This window comes from Chaetomium globosum, genomic scaffold (assembly GCF_000143365.1).
Source record: "Chaetomium globosum CBS 148.51 scaffold_4 genomic scaffold, whole genome shotgun sequence".
NCBI lineage: Eukaryota > Fungi > Ascomycota > Sordariomycetes > Sordariales > Chaetomiaceae > Chaetomium > Chaetomium globosum.
In genome coordinates, this window is record NT_165979.1 from 2,292,581 (window position 1) to 2,310,694 (window position 18,114).

The 18,114-nt window shown below is 55.5% G+C and overlaps 5 protein-coding genes across 5 annotated transcripts in view; 2 read left to right on the plus strand and 3 right to left on the minus strand.

Annotated features, from left to right (window-relative positions):
• Nucleotides 1-669, minus strand: part of CHGG_04471 (uncharacterized protein) — a gene marked incomplete at both ends in the record, with an annotated part of 1,674 nt that extends 1,005 nt beyond the window's left edge. The window contains 2 exons of the mRNA XM_001223684.1: nt 47-532; nt 591-669. Of these exons, the coding sequence (XP_001223685.1) occupies nt 47-532; nt 591-669 (565 nt within the window). The remainder of the gene's footprint in view (nt 1-46; nt 533-590) is intronic.
• Nucleotides 670-1,716: 1,047 nt separating this feature from the next.
• On the minus strand, nt 1,717-2,971 carry CHGG_04472 (uncharacterized protein; the record flags this gene model as incomplete). Its single annotated transcript, XM_001223685.1, has 4 exons — nt 1,717-1,926; nt 2,039-2,121; nt 2,242-2,677; nt 2,858-2,971. 4 exons carry the CDS (start codon nt 2,969-2,971, stop codon nt 1,717-1,719), a joined length of 843 nt encoding a protein of 280 aa, XP_001223686.1.
• Nucleotides 2,972-5,047: 2,076 nt separating this feature from the next.
• On the plus strand, nt 5,048-6,018 carry CHGG_04473 (uncharacterized protein; the record flags this gene model as incomplete). The annotated part of the gene is made up of 5 exons (XM_001223686.1): nt 5,048-5,453; nt 5,534-5,631; nt 5,704-5,817; nt 5,899-5,946; nt 6,007-6,018. The coding sequence occupies 5 exons, from the start codon at nt 5,048-5,050 to the stop codon at nt 6,016-6,018; spliced, it is 678 nt and encodes a 225-aa protein (XP_001223687.1).
• Nucleotides 6,019-6,955: 937 nt separating this feature from the next.
• Nucleotides 6,956-8,969, plus strand: CHGG_04474 (uncharacterized protein; the record flags this gene model as incomplete). The annotated part of the gene is made up of 5 exons (XM_001223687.1): nt 6,956-7,234; nt 7,290-7,670; nt 7,930-7,981; nt 8,254-8,579; nt 8,652-8,969. 5 exons carry the CDS (start codon nt 6,956-6,958, stop codon nt 8,967-8,969), a joined length of 1,356 nt encoding a protein of 451 aa, XP_001223688.1.
• A 479-nt stretch (nt 8,970-9,448) lies between these two features.
• Nucleotides 9,449-17,168, minus strand: CHGG_04475 (uncharacterized protein; the record flags this gene model as incomplete). The annotated part of the gene is made up of 8 exons (XM_001223688.1): nt 9,449-10,255; nt 10,313-10,636; nt 10,701-12,268; nt 12,591-13,479; nt 13,909-15,924; nt 15,990-16,904; nt 16,975-17,061; nt 17,127-17,168. The coding sequence occupies 8 exons, from the start codon at nt 17,166-17,168 to the stop codon at nt 9,449-9,451; spliced, it is 6,648 nt and encodes a 2,215-aa protein (XP_001223689.1).
• Nucleotides 17,169-18,114: the final 946 nt, after the last annotated feature.

An 18,114-nucleotide genomic window follows, 5' to 3' on the forward strand; every position in this document is an offset into this window, starting at 1 on the left:
ACGGTCAGTACCGGTATGTGTTGCTGAGAAGTTTGGACCAACTCACCTGTCCAGGTCTCATACAACCAGTTTCTTGGGTAAGCGGCTGCCTCTCCGGCTTTCTGGGCGACGGCCTCGTAGTTCTCACGGACCTTCTGGAGGAGCGTGTCTCGCTTGCGAGGCTGAGGAACAGGGATACCATGACGGTCGCAAAAGGCCTTGAGCTGGCTGTCGGTCCAAGTATCGAGAATCCTGTCCTTGACATTGGCGTAGGCATTCTGTGTCTTTTCCTCTGATTCGTACCAAGAGCTCTTGACGCGCGCAAGGAGGGACTCCCGGGTCTCCTCGGCTGACTCCTTGGTTTCGACGCCCTTGACCTTTAGGTAGTCGGTGAGCTTCGCGGTATCCCACTTATTGTAGGGCTCTACAACGTTCGCATCCCAGTTTTTCTGCACGAGCTGCTCGAGGTCTTTGCGGTCGGCCGGGGTTGGGTAGGGGACGTCGTGGTCGGAAAGCCATCGCTCAAGCTCCGTCTCGTGCCACTTGTTGTATGCTTTGATGTGACGTCAGTAAAATGCCGGCAAATAGGGAGACTAGGTATCGCAGCGTACCGGCATTGGAGAACCACGAGCTCGCAACAGCTGCGTTGGCCACCAGCGCCAACGGGAGGAGAGTTTTGGCAATCCTCATGATATTTTAGTTCGTTGGCTCGTTCGGTCAACTTTAGATGTGTGTTTTTGATGTGTGCTGATGGGATTTTTGGTGTTTAGGTTGCGCTATCTTGGTCAATGCGGGCAAGGGAGAAGGTCGAGAGGGGTCGTGGTTTTGTGAATTGGGCGAAGGGGTGGGAAGGTGCTCAGTGTGGCGGGTCAAGGACGTCACTGCTTCCTGGTTCAGCCCCAGCGATTCTGGTTTGTTGGACAGAAAGGCCAAAACGGGTTATCATTTTGTTTGTCCCATTAGCTGCGTACAAGAGGGAGCTCCTCTCCTTCTTTGCTCTTGATAGCTGTACTCCATCATTTTGGTACCCCTCGGTACCTTAGCTTGTGGAAAGGAAGCTCCGGGGCAATAAATGACGTAATCCGTTTAGGGATGCAACCAGTCCCTGTTGCAAGTCATTCTTGCCATTTCTTCCCTGGGATTGGTTACTGGCTTTTGGGCGGCGAAACACAGCTCATCGGTGCTACATCATCGCCGCTGCCAGGTCAGGGAGCTGTATCATGAAAGAGGATCGAAGGTGACGTCATGAGCGTTGGAACAAAGGGTTAGGGTTATCCTGCAACTGACCAGGATGTCTTGTGGGTCAAAGTTAACAACTTCCAACTTCCTTCCTATGATCATACATACAATGATAGTACACTACCTAGATACTCCATGCGACAGAAAAGAAACATGACGATGCGGTCAAATCATCGCTCGTGTTGTTTTGAGGCTTGCTTATCCAGGGCATGGATAAAAATAACATGTTTCTCGTCCAAATCTAGTATCCTTTCACTCTCTTCCATCACTGTATCGTGTCTGGATTCCGTTCGGACTGTTCACTGTTCATGGTCCTGTTCGCTGCATTCCGGTCACCCCTCTTGCTTTTCCGCCTCCAACCCCCCGTTTTGATAACCGACAGGTAATCGAGGGGCTCACCGCCCACAGTATGTCCGGTTAGGCTAGGTCAAACTCCTCAGCCTTCGGCTCAGGATCACAGCAGGGATCGCGTCCTACACCCACCACGTCTGTTAGCATTCACACAAGCCCACAACATTCGGAAGATCCAAGCAATGGATGCAACCCACCATAAACACACACAACCCCCACCTCCCTAAACTCCCTCATCAGCGCCATGCGCGCCGCCTCGGCCTGGCAGCGGTAGCTGCCGAAGCGGAACTCGAGCAGCACGCGCGCGCCGTCGGGGCTGGCGCCGCGGTGCAGCACCTCGTCGGTCTGGTAGGTGAGCTTCGTGTCAAGGTAGGCGCGCAGGAAGGCCTCGTCCGCCACGGCCCGCGGCCCGCTCACCAGCAGCACCCGCGACCCGGTCGCCGCCCTTGTCGGTCTCGCCCGACCGCACCCGGTTCCAGGTCACGCGCGCGCGGAGGTGTGGGTGCTGTGGGGTTGCGAAGCCCGTGGAGGCGTGGGTGGTGTAGAACCGTTCTGGGGGGTGGGTTAGTTGTTGTTTCATTTGTTTCAAGTTGTTGTGTGGAGTGAATGGTTGGTGGACCATGGGTTGGGCTGGGTGGGCGGGGATGGAGGGTTCATGGGATGGATACATACCGGCTGCCTCTCGCTCGAAAAAGATCACCTTCGCGGCGCTGTAGAGATGTCCACGCGCCGGATCAGGCGGGTTGATGTGGGTGGCGTACACCCGACCGATGTTGCGAATACCCGACAGCAGCTCGTGGGTCGTCAGGTCGGGCGAGAGGCCGACGACAAAGAGGCTGCAGTTTTCGTCAGCGGGTACCGCTGCCGGCTGGTTGCGCGCGAGGCCCGGGTCCCCTCGGTAGTTGGGCGAAAACCCCTTGAGGAGGAGCGCATGGACCTCCTGCTCGGTTGACGCCATGCTCCTCACCCGACAGTTCATCGGATGGTAGAAACCCACGTTGTCAATGGCGGTATTGGTTGCCATCGAAGCGTTTGTGTCAGTGTAGGTTGGCTCGCCGTTGACTTGGAACGTCGCCAGAGTCCTGGCAAAGGCTGGTGACGACATCGACTGGTCATGGAATGTTGCGCCCGAGGGGGCGACCACCATGGAAGTCCTAGCGCCCACTGTGAAGCGGCGAGTCGATGGTGAGACGGCCGAAGTTTGCGGATGGCTTGGTCTCCAAAAGTTTTGAGGGGAGTGTTACAGTAGTCCTGGGAGCCCTCCAAGAGTGGTTGATTTGCTGCTCACGGTAAGCTGGGCCTTGGTGCCCTTGGCCCCCTTGGTAAAGGTGTTTGTCGAGACTATCCGGCTCTTCTCTATCTCGGAGCGCGGAAAATCCGAGCTCGTTGGCTCGGTTGTCATTGCGCGCCATGCGACCGAAAACCGGGGTGCTGTTGTTCGGTGTGGTCCACGCAGGAGATGAGAGTTCCAAGTTATTTGATGGAAATCTTCGACGAAGTAATTCGGAAAAGGGAGAGAGTGGAGTAGACATCTTGGGCGTCGAGTTTGTAGCGTGGAAAGGTTCACTCAAATTTGAGCCAAGAGAAAAACCGAGGTTGTCGGGATCGCAAGGTTGCGTGGTTGTGGGAAACATGGGCTGCAGGATGGGTTTGCTTGGTGGCAACTGCTTTATAATATTTCCTGCAGAACTTGGAACACATGACCGCCGGCAGGCCGCAGTCGGTCTACGCCGTTGTTTTGTTTTCATCCCATGTTTGACCTGACAAGGCTGACGCGGGGATAACTGTGTTGTCGTGGAGTTGGAACAGTTGCTGAGGTGAATAGCCGGGCTCTTGTTCCACCGGTGGCGGCCAGGCTTTGTTCATCTCACCTGCCAACTGTAACGGCGACTCACTGGACTTGGGATTGCCAAACTTGGGACGGATAAGGTGGCCACGAATTGGACTTTTTGCTAGGGCGCTTGCGAGAGCCCTAGAGGGGTCGTACCAGATTCACGTGTTGGCTATCCACCGTCTCGAGTCGGAGGCAATTGTTCAGTGGACAGCATGGACTTGAAGGGGGTTCCAGCTACCTTATCTAGATACATATATGTATTGATATCCTTAGTCTGGTTGTAAAGCCCAGAATCCCGGTTATGCTCCATCTTTATGTCAATTCCCACTAGGTACTTGTTGGTTTATTATTGTAAGGGAGGATGGTTAGGTTTAGGTTAGCTACATGTAGTTGCTCAAAGGGCAGAATAGCACCTCAGCAAAGCGCAAGATCCATTGCCGTGCCGTGTACTTAGGTAGGTAGTTATAGCCCCATACATAATGCATGGACCTAAGCAGACAGAGAAGAAATACAGTTAGGTACTTGAAGTGTTCAATCTAGTGAGGAATCGTATCCGATTTCCTTGACTCTGATTAACATTGCAGCTGTACACGGGTCAAGGGCACAAATAAAGAGTGCCTTGTTTGACCCTTCCTGCACACCATAACCCTGCCCAATGATTCTAAAAGAACCACTGAGATTCGGGGTTGAGAGTACTGATCTCCCCGGGACAAGACCATCTTACGGTAGTTAACTGACACTGACGGAGGTCGGGGTTTAGAAACCGGCAAGAGCTAGAATCCGGCAGAGGGAACTCACTGAACTTGGGTTACTATCTACCTGGTAGGTAGCCAACTTGGACCTAAACAGGAACCCCTATTGGATATATTTGAAACCTAGCAACACTTTGCCTTCCCTAGGCAGGTAAATGAGGATTTGATCACGCTGCTGGGGACTCACTTAAGTAGGTAGGTGTTTCTATTGATCACGCTTCAAGCCTTCTTCTCTTCGCAAATAGCAATCCCTGTAATCCATGGCGGTAACCATTCCCTGCCTCACCATTTTGTCAAAGTCTATTTCAGGACCAACATCAACATGGATGTCAACATTGCCTCCCTGGTCACCTCCGTTGCCAAGCAAATTCCGGATTCATCAACCCGGATTCCCATCTCAGTCACAGGGGCTATATCTCTTGGTATCATGGCCAGCCAACCAAATATGTCCTCCTTGTCGGTGTGCTTCGCTCGTCCTGGCCCGATTCAGGTTTCCGTTTTCTTATTTGGCCATGGAACTGCCGAGTAATAAACTGGGATGGTGTGATTCGTTGAATCCTCGGAGGCACGAGTCCGTCCGCCAAGCGTAGATGCAAATAATATCGCAAGAGTTGACCCCACAAAGCTAAAAGAGCGGCACGTAGGAGTTGTGATCCGCGAGGTTACAGTAAGGTGTCCCCCCTTACGGCCGGGCCGGCAGACGTGCGTTCTCCTAGGTCTAGATTCGGCCCTAATCATGCCAGCCAGCCTTCCCCAGAATCACACCCCTGGGCCCCCATAGTTCTGAAGTTGATATAAAGCAAGCACTACCGTGCCCTCCCGTCGACCAAATCCGGCTTCCCCCTCCACTCACTCCACAAGTTCCACCACCCTCAACCTCCACCCATCAAAAATGAAGTCCATCCTCCAACTCACCGCCGCCGCGGCCCTGGCCGTCAACAGCGTTGCCGGGCATTACATATTTCAGCAATTCTCGTCAGGGGGCACCAAGTACCCGGCGTGGAAGTATGTGCGGCGCAACTCGAACCCGGCGTGGCTGCAGAACGGCCCCGTCACGGACCTGTCGTCGACGGACCTCCGCTGCAACGTCGGCGGCCAGGTCAGCAACGGCACCGAGACCATCACCATGAAGGCCGGCGACCAGTTCACCTTCACCCTCGACACGGCCGTCTACCATGCCGGCCCCGTCTCACTGTACATGTCCAAGGCGCCGGGTGCAGCGGCGGACTATGACGGAAGTGGGCCGTGGTTTAAGATTTATGATTGGGGCCCGTCCGGCTCGACCTGGCCCATGAGGGGTGAGTCTTGGCTGTTGCTAGTGTCAGGTGTTGTGGAGCTGTGGTGGTGGTGGTCGCTAATACGGGGTTGGTTGGGTTAGACTCGTACACGCAGAACATCCCCAGCTGCATCCCTGACGGTGAATACCTCCTCCGCATCCAGCAGATTGGGCTTCACAACCCCGGCGCTGCGCCTCAGGTAGGACTGATTTTTGCCCCTATAACTTGTTAACATCAATCATCCCAAACAAAAGTGTTGACTGTTGTGTAGTTCTATCTTAGCTGTGCTCAAGTCAAGGTGACCAACGGCGGCAGCAAGACACCGTCCCCGACTGCGCTAATCCCGGGGGCTATCAAGAGCAGTGATCCGGGATTGAATGTCAACGTAAGTTTACTCGCAAGAAGCCACGGCGGCGGCGAGGGTGGGTGGTTGTGCTTGACATTTGTTTATTAACCCGAGGTACAGATCTACAATGGAGCTATCACCAACTACGTCGTTCCAGGACCAGCAGTCGTGAGTTTATTCATGCACCCGATATCAATCAATACTTGCGGATTGCTGATTCTGTAATAGTTCACTTGTTAGTTGTGATGGCTACTAGCGTGTGTCGGGTGGCACAGGGAGTACACACACCTTCAGTCACATCAACTAGGTACACAGTACATACCTATCTACCGTCTGGTGGCATCTGGGTTCTGTCTCTCTCTTTCCCCATTGAGGATTCACGATATGGAATATGCCGAGGTACGTTGGTACTTACAATGTTACCTTTTATCAACGGAATGGTACCGATTAGTCCTCCATTAGTTCAAGTTCCACATGAGGTGGCCCCCCACAAGCGAGATACCGATTGGGCTGGACGGGGGGTTAAAGCTGATGGTCGTTGGAACCTGACTGCCCAACTGTCTTGACGTGATCAATGAATTGCCTACACTAAATCTGACTCGGACCCTGGTTCTAGACTGTTGATCCAGATGCGCTCAGCAGCCCGGGTGAGAAGGACCGGAGCTTCGTGTCAAATACCAATGATTTGGGGCCGGTGCGCGTTAGCCGCAAATAAACTGAGCTGGACTGAGCTGGTGTCCAGCTGTCGATCTTGCTGTCTTGGTCACCGTGTCTCTGTTGATGACAGCTGAACGCCAAGCGAGACGTCAAGCTGCGGTGAACCTGCCAACGAGAGAGACACAATTGCTTGGCGGTTTGGCGATCTCTGGCTCTCGCTTCTCCATGATCGACACCCTTTTTGCTTTTGGACAATACTGTGTGGTAAGATACGTGCTCGGTGGGTCAGAGACATGTACGAAGTACTTTGCGGGTTTTCTTTTTGGGTTTATAGGTATACTGGTTAACTCGCAGCGCAGACTCGCACAGAGTCCAGACTCCAGACTCCAGAGCGGTCAGACTCACCCACGAACTTACCTCAGGTACCTAGGGATTCACTCAGTCCTCGCCGAAACAGCTGCCGCTTCTTGTGAGCACCGTCCGAACATTCCTCTTTACCTAGTCGATTTCCTTGGCCAATATGGTGTTCTCGAGCCCGGCGTGGGTGCCAGATATCCCATGGCTGATCCCAGACTCGATTCCCCTAGGCCAGTTCAGTCTCGCAGGGGTGAACGACGGCTCTGACAAAGGTGATTCCGATGTATTGCTGGTCGACGGCCTTTCAGGCAAGTCATATTCTCGAGCGGACTTGCACCAGAGAGTCGAGTGTGTGGCCGGGGGCCTGGCCAAGGAGTTCGGGTGGTCCCCTGATGAGGGTTCGCCTTGGGACAAGGTGGTGGCCATTTACAGCCTCAACACGGTATGGACTTTTTGTAACATCCAAGGACCGGTTGATAATACTAATACTGTTTTAGATTGACCTCTTTGCACTCAGTTGGGCCATCCACCGTCTCAATGGCATCTGCTTGTTGCTTCAACCAACCAGTTCCGTGAATGAGATAGTGACACACATGAGGTCGGCCAAGTGCGGAGCCATCTTCACCTGCCAAACGCTCATATCCGCATCGGTTGAGGCTGCGAATTGCTTGTCCATCCCCCAGACGAAGATATTCACACTCCCATTGCCGGATGGATTTCTTAGAAACCCCGAGCCTACCGGCAACTTCAAGAGCCTGGAGGACCTGGCTGCCATAGGTGCCCAGACGGGGCCACCTCCGCCGTTGGTTTGGGAGAAGGGTCAAGCCAAGGACCAGGTGGCATATTTGTGCGCGACAAGCGGTACTTCGGGGCGACAGGTAAGTCCCATGTCCTCAAAATTCAAGTCCCTGCACTGACTGCACGCCCTGCCGGAAGAAACTCGCCAAGATCACGCATTATGGTATCATAGTCAATATCTTGCAAATGTCTACCCATGAGCATGTCCATAAGGAATCTTGGCGCCCACAGGTCGTATCAGGCGTAGTCCCATTCACTCATGGCTACGGGGTTTTGATCGGCCACCTCACAGCTTGGCGAGGAGAGACCCTTGTTGTCCTCCCACGCTTTGACATGCAGCTGATGCTGCAGTCAGTTCAGCGGTACCGCATCGAAAGGCTCTGTCTGGTACGTACGCGTACCGTTTCTCGACCTTGGTTAGAGTGCTGACGTGACGGACCCAAGGCGCCGCCAATTATCGTTGCCTTGATAACCAACCCGTTCTTCTTTGAAACGTTCGACTTGTCCTCTGTAAAAACCATCTTCAACGGCGCCTCAGGGTTAGATCGAAGCCTGGTGGACAGTCTGCACGCGCAACTTCCCGAGTGCAAGATCATAACTGTTTATGGTACACCTGATCCACCCCTCTACCCATTCAACGTTAACCGGCCGTGTGTACAATAGGATTGACCGAGAGTGTCTTCACCGCAACCTTGACCGGTGCGCACGATACATGGGCTGGTTCATCGGGCTCTCTCGTGCCCTTGACGAAAGCTCGCCTCGTCGGCCCTGACGGGAAAGAAATTGAGTCACTCAACGAAGCGGGAGAGATTTTTCTCTCGTCCCCCAACCTCTTCAAGGGATATCTTGGTAACGAAGAGGCGACTAAGGAGTCCTTCGACGAGAGCGGCTGGTTGCGGACTGGCGACATTGGCATGTTCAAGAAGAGCCCCAATGGTGCCGAGCACCTTTTTATCCTGGATCGGATTAAGGAGATGATTAAGGTCAAGGTGGGTGGTTCCCGAGAACGTGTTCTCTTGTTGACGTAGAGCTGCTCAGCTGACACACAAGTCCAACGCCAGGGGCTTCAAGTGGCTCCCATCGAGATCGAGCTCGTGTTGCGGGAGCACCCGGCCGTTGCTGACGTGGCCGTGATTGGCGTGCGCGACGAAAGCGCTGGGGAGCGGGCCAAAGCCTTCGTGGTACGCTCGCAGTCGGGGAAAGACGACTACGACGAAGACGATCTCATGGACATGCTTGACGATTACGTGCAGGAGCGGTTGGACGAGACTCACTGGTTGCATGACCGTATTGTGTTTGTGGAAGCACTCCCCAAAAGCGCGAGTGGCAAGGTGCTAAAAAGGGAGCTAAGGGCTCTACCCCTTGTGGCTGCAGTGTGAGTCAGTGAGACTGGGAGTTTGAGACTGGGTGTGAGGCGGCAGGATTAAGTTGCGTTGGTGAATGCGGTAACTAGCTAATTAGTAATTGCAAATGTTTTCCGGGACAAGAATTTTGAAGACTCGGCGGATCCTTTGAGAATAATAACGCCAGGCACATTGAAGTGGGAGTTGAATCATTGGATGGTCCTGTGTCTAATATTCCAGTATCGACTATCGAATACTGTCAAGGAGAACTGAAAAAATAAAGTTATCGCAGCCATTACGAACGAAGAAAGCCGTTGGGGATTGGAATGAATTGTCTTGGAACTAAATAAATATTTGCCAACGCCAAAAATGAAAACAACAACCTGCCTCCTGCCTGCTTGGAACATGCTGTGGTGATTCTGGTGAGTGAGTGAGTGGGTGGACCCCACTTCCAATATACTGCAGCTAAATTAACCTAAACCCCCTCTGCGACTGAAGGAAAGAATCCCTCGCTTCTACTCCGCAACTTCAAAACACACCAACCGCGACTCTTTCGCCACAATTTTAGCCAGCGCATTAATGCTGCTCGCACCCCTCAGTGTCATCAGCTGGACGTTGGCCCCGAGATAGGCGCCAATCCAGTTCCGTAGCTCGACCGTGACAAGCGAGTCGACACCATAGCTATCCAAACTCCGAGCCGCGCTGAGTGTGTCGGCGGGCGTTGCCATTAGCTTGCCCAATTGCTGCAGAATCGCCTCACATATCATCTCTACGGCATCGTCAAGCTTTTCAGCCGCGCCGAGCAGCGTTGCGATGTCGGCCGTCTCGCTTTCCTCTCGTTGCGGGCCCTCATCGCGCTTCGCGAGGTGAGCAAATAGCGGCTTCCTGATCCAGGTCGCGCCTGGGCCGCTGTGCGGCTGCACGCCGCCGACCATGCAACCGCCTTCCAGAGGATGGTCCACCGAACGGCTCACCACGGCGAGGAGCTCTGCTGCCGACATTCCTCCCAGCCCCGCCCGCCGCAGCGCCTCGGCCACTTCCGGGTTCTCGCTGACATAACCCGCATCGGTGATGTAGCAAACGTTGATGGAATAAGCTGGCCGGCCACGTCCGACGCGTTGACGTGCCAGCGTGTCCTGGAAGCCGCACCCCGCTGCGTAGTTGGACTGCCCCATGTTCCCCCATACGGTGACGGTCGAGGATAGCATGATGAAGAAGTCCAGGTCATCGCCCAGCACCGTCTCGAGGTTCACAGTTCCGCGTATTTTGGGTACGAGAGCCGAGTTCCATTCATCTGCCGTCATATCTTGGAAGAGTGCGTCCTTTGAAAGCAGTCAGCTGGCTGGTCGACAAACACAAGGGATGGATGGGGAGCATACCTTGAGAACCATGGCGCACTGGATAATGCCGCGGATCGGAGGCATCCCGGCACTCTCGAGCTCTTGCGCGAGGCTGGCAATCTGCTCCGCGGATCCTATATCGCAGGCCTTTCCCACAACATTTATGCCTCCCGCACTTAACTCCTGGATGAAAGATTGACTATCCTGGTCCTTGGCTCCGGAGCGCGATAGCGAGACAATGTTTCGCGCCCCGTGGCTCGCCATCCACGAGACAGCGGCACGCCCAAGCCCACCGAAACCACCGACGACTGCGTATGTTGCGTCGGCTTTTAGCCTGGCCGGGATGGGTGCTGGAGGCACTGCCTGTAATCTTTGTTAGTATTTATTTCAATTAGTTCCTATCATCACCCCCAACATTCTTTCTTACCTTGACTTTCTGGTCTTCCTCCACCTTGAGGATGATCTTGCCCGTATGCTTGCCCGCTTGGATGAGCCGGAAAGCTGATTCAATGTCAGAGATGGGCATCACCGTTAAGGGCACGGCTCGGATATGGCCGGCAGACGCAAGGTCTGCGACGGAGTGGAGTATGTGTCTGGCAAGGGGCTTGTTGTTCTCCATGATCAACGTCAGCTCCACGTAGGCAAAGGTGATGTTTCTGAGCAGGAAGCCCATTGGCATCATCGCATCGTCCATCAAGTCCTTCCGCCCAATCTCAACGAAACGGCCAAAAGGAGCGACCAAATTGCACGACTCGCGGAACATCTCCCCGCTGAGTGAGTTGAGAACAACATCCACGCCGTAGCCACCAGTGAGGCGCTTGATCGCCCCGTAGAAGGCAGTGGTTCGGCTGGAGAAGATGTGGTCCGCGGGAATACCATACGCATCCTGCAGCAGCTCACGCTTGGCAGAATTGCCGACTGTGACGAAGACTTCGGCCCCAATGTGCTGAGCGAGCATGATCGCGGCCTGCCCAACGGCGCCCGCCCCGGAGTGGATGAGAACCTTCTCCGCGCGCTTCAGCCGGCCCATCTCCACCAGCGAATAATACACCGTCGACCACACAATGGGCAGTGAAGCTCCCTCTTCAAAGGACATAGTTTCTGGGATAATTTGGCAGCAATCACCGTGAACCACCGGATAATTTGTGTAGGACCGCGAATAGAGAGCGCAGACGCGGTCCCCTGGCTTAAATCGTTCGCGCATGTTGGCTCCCACTTCGACCACAACACCGCTGCAGTCGTTGCGCATCTCGGTGATGCCCTCGAGCTGACCGGCCGCAATGAGAACGTCTTTGAAATTGACACTCGCCGCTCGCAGTTCCATCTTGACGTCGTCGGGACCGACAGCCGGTGCGTCCTGGTCGTCCTTCCAACGGAGAGTTTCCAGCAAGCCCGGGATGCCCAACACTGCCGTGAGGGTACGCCCGTTGTTCAGGAACGGGGCCTGCTCGGGCTCAGCCAACTGGCCGCTTCGGTAAACGTAGTCCGTTATCTCGGGACGAGGAATGAGGCGTGCAACGAAGAGCTGACCATCTCTCACGGCAAACTCGCACTCCACCTCACCGTTGTCACTTCGGCTTAGATCGAAAGTCGGGCTCTTCAGGAGTGTTGGGAGGATTGCAGCAAGCTGCTCGGGTGCGCTATCATTCGGGTGCTGGAGCTGCAGGGTGACGATGCGGATCTCGGGGTGCTCCAGACGGAGGCAACGAGCAAATCCGGTCCAAAGCCCAGCAACCCCTGGATCGACTGCGTCTGCGTTGCTATCTTGGCTGACCAGTAGCACCGCCTTTGCGTTCAACACCCAATTCTGGAACCCGCACCAAGAATTGGTGTCGACATTGTCGCGAAGCAGCCTGCCAATTTCTGGGAGAACCACAACTACACCCCCCCCTTGGGGCGGTGCACTGAGCTCCTTAACAGAAACCGTCACTGGGCTAAGCTGGGCTTCGTGTTGCGACAAAAGCGAGCTCGCTTTTTCCAACGCTGCTTCTGCGGCTGACTGTCCTACTTTTGTAGTGAGCATCTGGATTGGGGGGAGGGCCTGTGCCCGGGGTAGTAGCGGAGTGCTCGCGACGAAGACGGTCAAGGTGCCGCCTTCTTCTTCCGAATGATCTTGAAAGGACGGTTCAACTTCCGCAAACCCGACATTCTTCAGTCGTTTCACCCATTCGGCAGGCTCGAGTAACGGTGACTGTCGGCGACCCTCGCCATAACCCGCCCACCAGCCTTCAAACACGCCAAAAATGATGTTGTAAAACGGGCCGGTAGCCGGTGATTTCCATAAGCATTAACCTGCCGCCAGGTTTCAGAAGCGTACGGACGTTCTCGAGGGTCTCGTCAATTCGCTGTGTCGCATGGAGGACGTTGCTGGCGATAATGAGATCGTAGCTGGCCTCCTCAAAGCCCTGCTGTCGCGCGTCTTTCTCGACGTTCAAGACTTTGAACTCGACAGACTCCGCTAATGGCCCCAATCTCTTCTTGGCATTTTCAAAGAAGGCGGGAGACACATCCGTAAAGTCATATCGACCGACGCGGCCCTTCAACGCACCCAGGATTGGAAGGGTGGTGGATGCAGTGCCAGCGCCGATTTCGAGCACGCGGAGGCCGGGCTTCTGCAGGCCCAACTCCTTGCACCACGCTGCCATTTGCAAGTTGCAGCGTAGGCAGCGCTCGTCGGCGTAGAGCCGAGATAGGAGGTTACCTGGCGTGAGCAGGGCCAGAGGCTCCGTCTTTTGCGTGAGAATCTCAGGGAGGCGGGATCCCACGCGGGAAATGGCCTCGCCAAACGCTCCCATGTTGCTACCATCCTCGCCCGAGATGAGCGAGGCATCGTATTCGCGGCTAGCGATTGTCTGCATCCACTCAAAGTACCGGCGGAAATAGCTGCCTTCGGCGATGTCGTCGACAGACACCTCACCGAGAACTTTTTGTATGTGGTGGAAGGTCAAGGCGTCGAGGATCTCATTCTGAGTCACCATCGATGCTGCCGGCACCACGGATTTGCAAATGCGTTCTCGGTGCTGCGGCGTCCAGGCCTCGGAGTAGGTAACCCACTCCGTGTCATGGCCCAGTTCCCGTGTTGCCTGGCCAGCACCGACGCCACCTGGCAAGGCCGTGAGGCGAATACCTTGAGCGTGCAGGGTCATGCCGTTCTCGGTGGCCTCATTACCCCTGCTGGAGACGAGAACATCATATGCCGGTTCGTCCTGGTCCCTAGTCGACGCAGTCAGCAGCTCACTGCCAGCCTGTGCAGGCGAAACACCAATCCGGAGCTGTTTTATGAAGGTTGGAACAAGTGCAGAACTTGCGCCGCCATTTCCGATTGCGATATTGTAGAGGCCGTGGAATAAGACCGAGTCCAAAGCGGCAGGATGGAGAATGTCTCCCACGCCACCTGGGTCCAACTGACCGGTTGGAGCGCGTGAAACTGCCACGCTTGCGTTGGGACCAAGTTGTACGCTGTTAACGTTATCGAACGGGGTCTGCCAGTCAAGCCCAATGTCGCGCGCATGGGCGTAGAACTTGGTTGTCGATACTTCACGTCCGCACAGTTCCACGATGGACACGAGCTGGTCTTGCGCTGCGCTCCATTCCGCCTCGGCCTGCTCTCGATCTTGCTTCGTCTCAACGCGTACCAAACCTCGGCAATGCTCCGTCCACTCTCCGGTCTGCGCCACAGTAAAGATGCGGAACTCGTTCCAGACGCCCGACGACTCGCGCGCAGTCCGCGCCTGCGGCCGAAGCGAGAGCGAGATTTCTACGTCCGCCTCGTCATCTGATAGGACGAGCGCTTTGCCGATGTTGACGTTACGGAGCGAGATGGCCTCAGCATGAGTCGTGGGAGAAGTTGCCATCAAGTGTTGCCGTGCCGCCTGCACTGCCATTGTCAGATATCCCGCTGCGGGAAACACAATCTGCCCCTGGATTATGTGCTTTCGCAGCCATGGAGTTTCCTTGAGACTCAGGAACCGCCGCCAACGGGGCTCGACGCGGTTAACGTCTATGGACAGTGTGCCGAGGAGCTCATGTGGAAGATGGGGTCGTGCCCGATAGTCTCTTGACAAGCGACTCTCGTGCCAAAATCTGCGACTGTGATCGAACGGGTAGGGAGGAAGATCAGCCAGGAGCGCCGGCGTCTCGGGCTGCTGGTTTGCGCTGTCGTTCAGACTGGCAACGCGTATCGGCGACCCTTGGATGCACAAGAACCCGAGGCATCGCAATAGTGACTCCTCGGCATCGCTGCCCCTCTTCAGGGTGTGCGTGTAAGCCACGTCACCGAGACCTTTGGAGCGAGTCTTGAGGATCTGCTTCACCGGACCGCCTAGTTGCGAGTGGGATCCGACTTCGACGATGGTATCAATTGGTTCACCATCGTACCGTTCTTCGCTCATGAGCTTGACGGCTTGCGAGAAGAGAACTGGGCTCAGAAGGTTCTGCACCCAGTAGCTACCATCTAGTAACGTTTCATGTCCGATCTCCTGGCCGGTCACTGAGCTGAACATGCGAACCGACGACACGCCTACCGCGCTGGGTTTGAGGCCCTCCAGGCGCTTTGCATAGTCACTCGCCAGAGGCTCCATCTGGTGGGAGTGGTACGCCGCACCGTTGGTCATGAGTTTGCGGTTGAAAATTCCCTCAGCCTCGAGCGCCACGGCAAGCTGGTCAACAGCGGCCGCGTCTCCAGACACGGTGACGCTGGCCGGGCTGTTGACGCATGCAACTCTCATCCGTCCGTGCTCTCCGCCGATCTTGTTGATGAGTTGCTCCGCCGCCGCTGCCGAAGCACCTACCGCGATCATGGCGCCGGCGCTGGTGTTGTCGCGTTTATTTGTCACTATTAACTGGTCCGTCAACGTTCCGCGGAAGTACGCGGCCGTCATGGCGTCTTCGAACGACAGAAGCCCGGCTGCATAGGCAGCGGCAATTTCGCCACTCGAATGACCAACAACGCTCGTCGGCAAGATGTCGAGCTCCGCCAACAAATCCACAAGGCCGATCTGCACAACCGTCGAGAGGGGCTGGGCATAGGCGGGTTCGTTGATGCGCGATTCCGCCTTGGGACGGCACAGTTCGCTCACCAGATCCCATTTGCACCCCAGGCGCGAGAGGTGTGCGCGGGCGCGCTCCAGAGCCCGGAAAAATGCGGGACGACTTTGGAGAAGCTGCCGGCCCATCTCGGCGTACTGTGCACCCTGGCCGCTGAAGACGAACGCGATTCGGCTGCTGTTCTTCTTCTCTCGCGGCGGCACTGGGCCAGATGAGGCCATTAGCAACTGCGACACCAGGTCGCCCATATCGGATGAAACGAGAGCGATGCGGTGGGGGAGCATGGTATGCTTGCTCAACGTGTATGACAACCGGGAGAGCAACAGGTCTGGCTCGACCGCCCGTCCGTGACGTTGGCTCGCTACGAGATATTTGGCTATCCGCTTGCACATCCTCTGGCATGAGCTTTGGCTGGCCGCACTGAGGATGAAAACCCGGGGGGCTTTTGTCGTGTTCGCCCAGGACAAAGCTCGGCGCAGCGACGGTGCGACGGCTTGTAGGTGCTCGGCAGCCGCATCCAAGACCACATGGGCGTTGGTTCCGCCATAGCCAAAACTGTTGACGGAAATCCTGCGCAGGGCCCGCCGTTCTGCTTGCAGTGGTATCTAATCTCACTATTAGCAAAGCCTCCAAGGATAATGCGGGGGTGAGATCGTGAACTTGAACTTACCCTCAAGTTCCACTCGTCTAGTAAGATCTCGGGGTTCACTTTTTTAAAGTTTACCTGAGGCGGAATGACCCCGTTCTCCAGCATGAGGACAGATTTGATCAACCCGGCGAGGCCTGCAGCGCCCTCGAGGTGACCAATGTTGCCTTTGACCGAGCCGATGGGCAGCTTCCGCCGAGAGGCCCGGCCCTGGGACAACACCGATGCTATGGCACTGACTTCGATCGGATCTCCAACTTTAGTGCCTGTGCCGTGGGCCTCGACGTAATCGGCAAAGGGCTCGAGATGGGCCTGCTGGTACGCCTTCAAGATGGCTTCGCGCTGCGCCGCCGCGCTGGGCAGGGTGATACCCTGGGTGCGTCCGTCCTGGTTGAGGACCGAACTCCGGATCACGGCCCGTACGTTGTCTCCGTCGCGCAAAGCTGCCGTGAGCGGCTTGAGCATGACACCGGTACACCCTTCACCGCGACCGTAGCCGTTGGCGCGCGAGTCGAATGAAAAAGACCGCCCTTCGGCCGAAAACATCTTGAAGCGGCTTTGGTAGTGGAAGCGTTGCGGATCTAGCAGCAGGTTGACGCCACCGACAAAGCACTGGGTTGTCTCACCGAGGCGTAAGCTCTGCACGGCCTGATGCAGGGCCACGAAGCTTGAGGAACAGCCCGTGTCGACCGTGAAGCTAGGCCCGCGCAAGTTGAAGGTATAAGATATACGGTTGGATGTTATCGCCGGACCCGTGCCGGTGACGAGGTACTGAGGGGGGTCTTCCGTATCACGGGTCATCATCTCGTGGTAGTCGGAACTCCACTGGCCGACGAACACACCCGTGTTGGAACCCCAGAGGGCATCTCGACTCAAACCCGCGTTTTCAAAGGACTCGTATGCAACTTCGAGAAGCAGTCTTTGTTGTGGATCCATGGCCTACGGGAGACGTTCATCGTTAGACACGGTCCAGAGTTAAACGAGCAAAACAACAGTGGGGAGCCCCTACAATTGCCTCGACAGGGTTGATTCCGAAGAATGAGGCGTCGAACGTGGCGACATCCTCCTTTAACCAGTGTCCGCCGCCTGCGTTTGTCTTGAAGAAAGTAAGCAGGTTAGCAATGTCGAGCGGCAGCCGAGCTGAGCCCCGGCGGCACTCACGGTTGAACTCTTCTTAGCGGTCGGATCTTGAAAAGCCGCCATATTGAACCGTTTCCCTGGCCCCGACGTCCACGCCGAGCGCCCTGATACGAGCATGTCCCAGAAGGAAGATGTATCGGCCGCGCTCCCAGGCAGCCGACAGCTCATCCCAATGATGGCAATGGGTTCAGCGGGCCCATGACCCATCGACTCGCTGGAGCTCCCGTCATGGTGCCTGCTAAGGATGGACCATGGTGTTGATGCTTCGCTCTCTCCTGTCTCGCTACCGGCCCTTCTGGGGGCGGATTGTTCACTCTCCATGAGCATGATGTGGGTGGTTTGCGCCGTGGCTTCTTGTGCGGGCGACCGTGAGGGTTGTTGGAAAGAAATTAATAGTATCGTCTGGTGTTGTGGAGGCGAAAGAAGTTGGGAGAGATGGTTGAGAAATGGCTCCTTTGACGACAAAACAGCCCACTTGCGTGGACGCTAATTCAAGGCATGTGATGGAGAGAGCTCGGCCTTCATCCCGCACGAAGAGTCGTCGTTCCCGGGTCTGCATGTGATAATCCAGGATCATTATCCGAGTACGGGAACTTGTCGATACATCTCGAGACTTCACCGCTGAAGACTTCCATTTTGGGTTGAGTAGCGACACACTAAGACATGTCTCGTCACTGGCGATCGTTTCTTGGCCTAGGGATCAACATTACCAGGAGCTGTTGTACATAGAACGAATTTCAGCTCGGCTATCGTCAGCCATGCCTGCCGATCCTCCAACCTTTGGAGAGAATCAATCGCTCATGTGAAACAGGCTCCAAATCAGAAACATGGTCAACTAGTCAGCCTGTCATAGGTTGGCAAGCAGAGCGAGTGACAAGCTGCCGCGCTTCCGCCGCTAAGCCAGCAAAAGAAAAAAAAAAAAAAAAACATGGCATGTTAGCCTCAGGGTGGCATGGGGAAAACGGAGCTGGTTGTCACAGAAAGAAGTGCTTGTCATCGAGAGGAACTC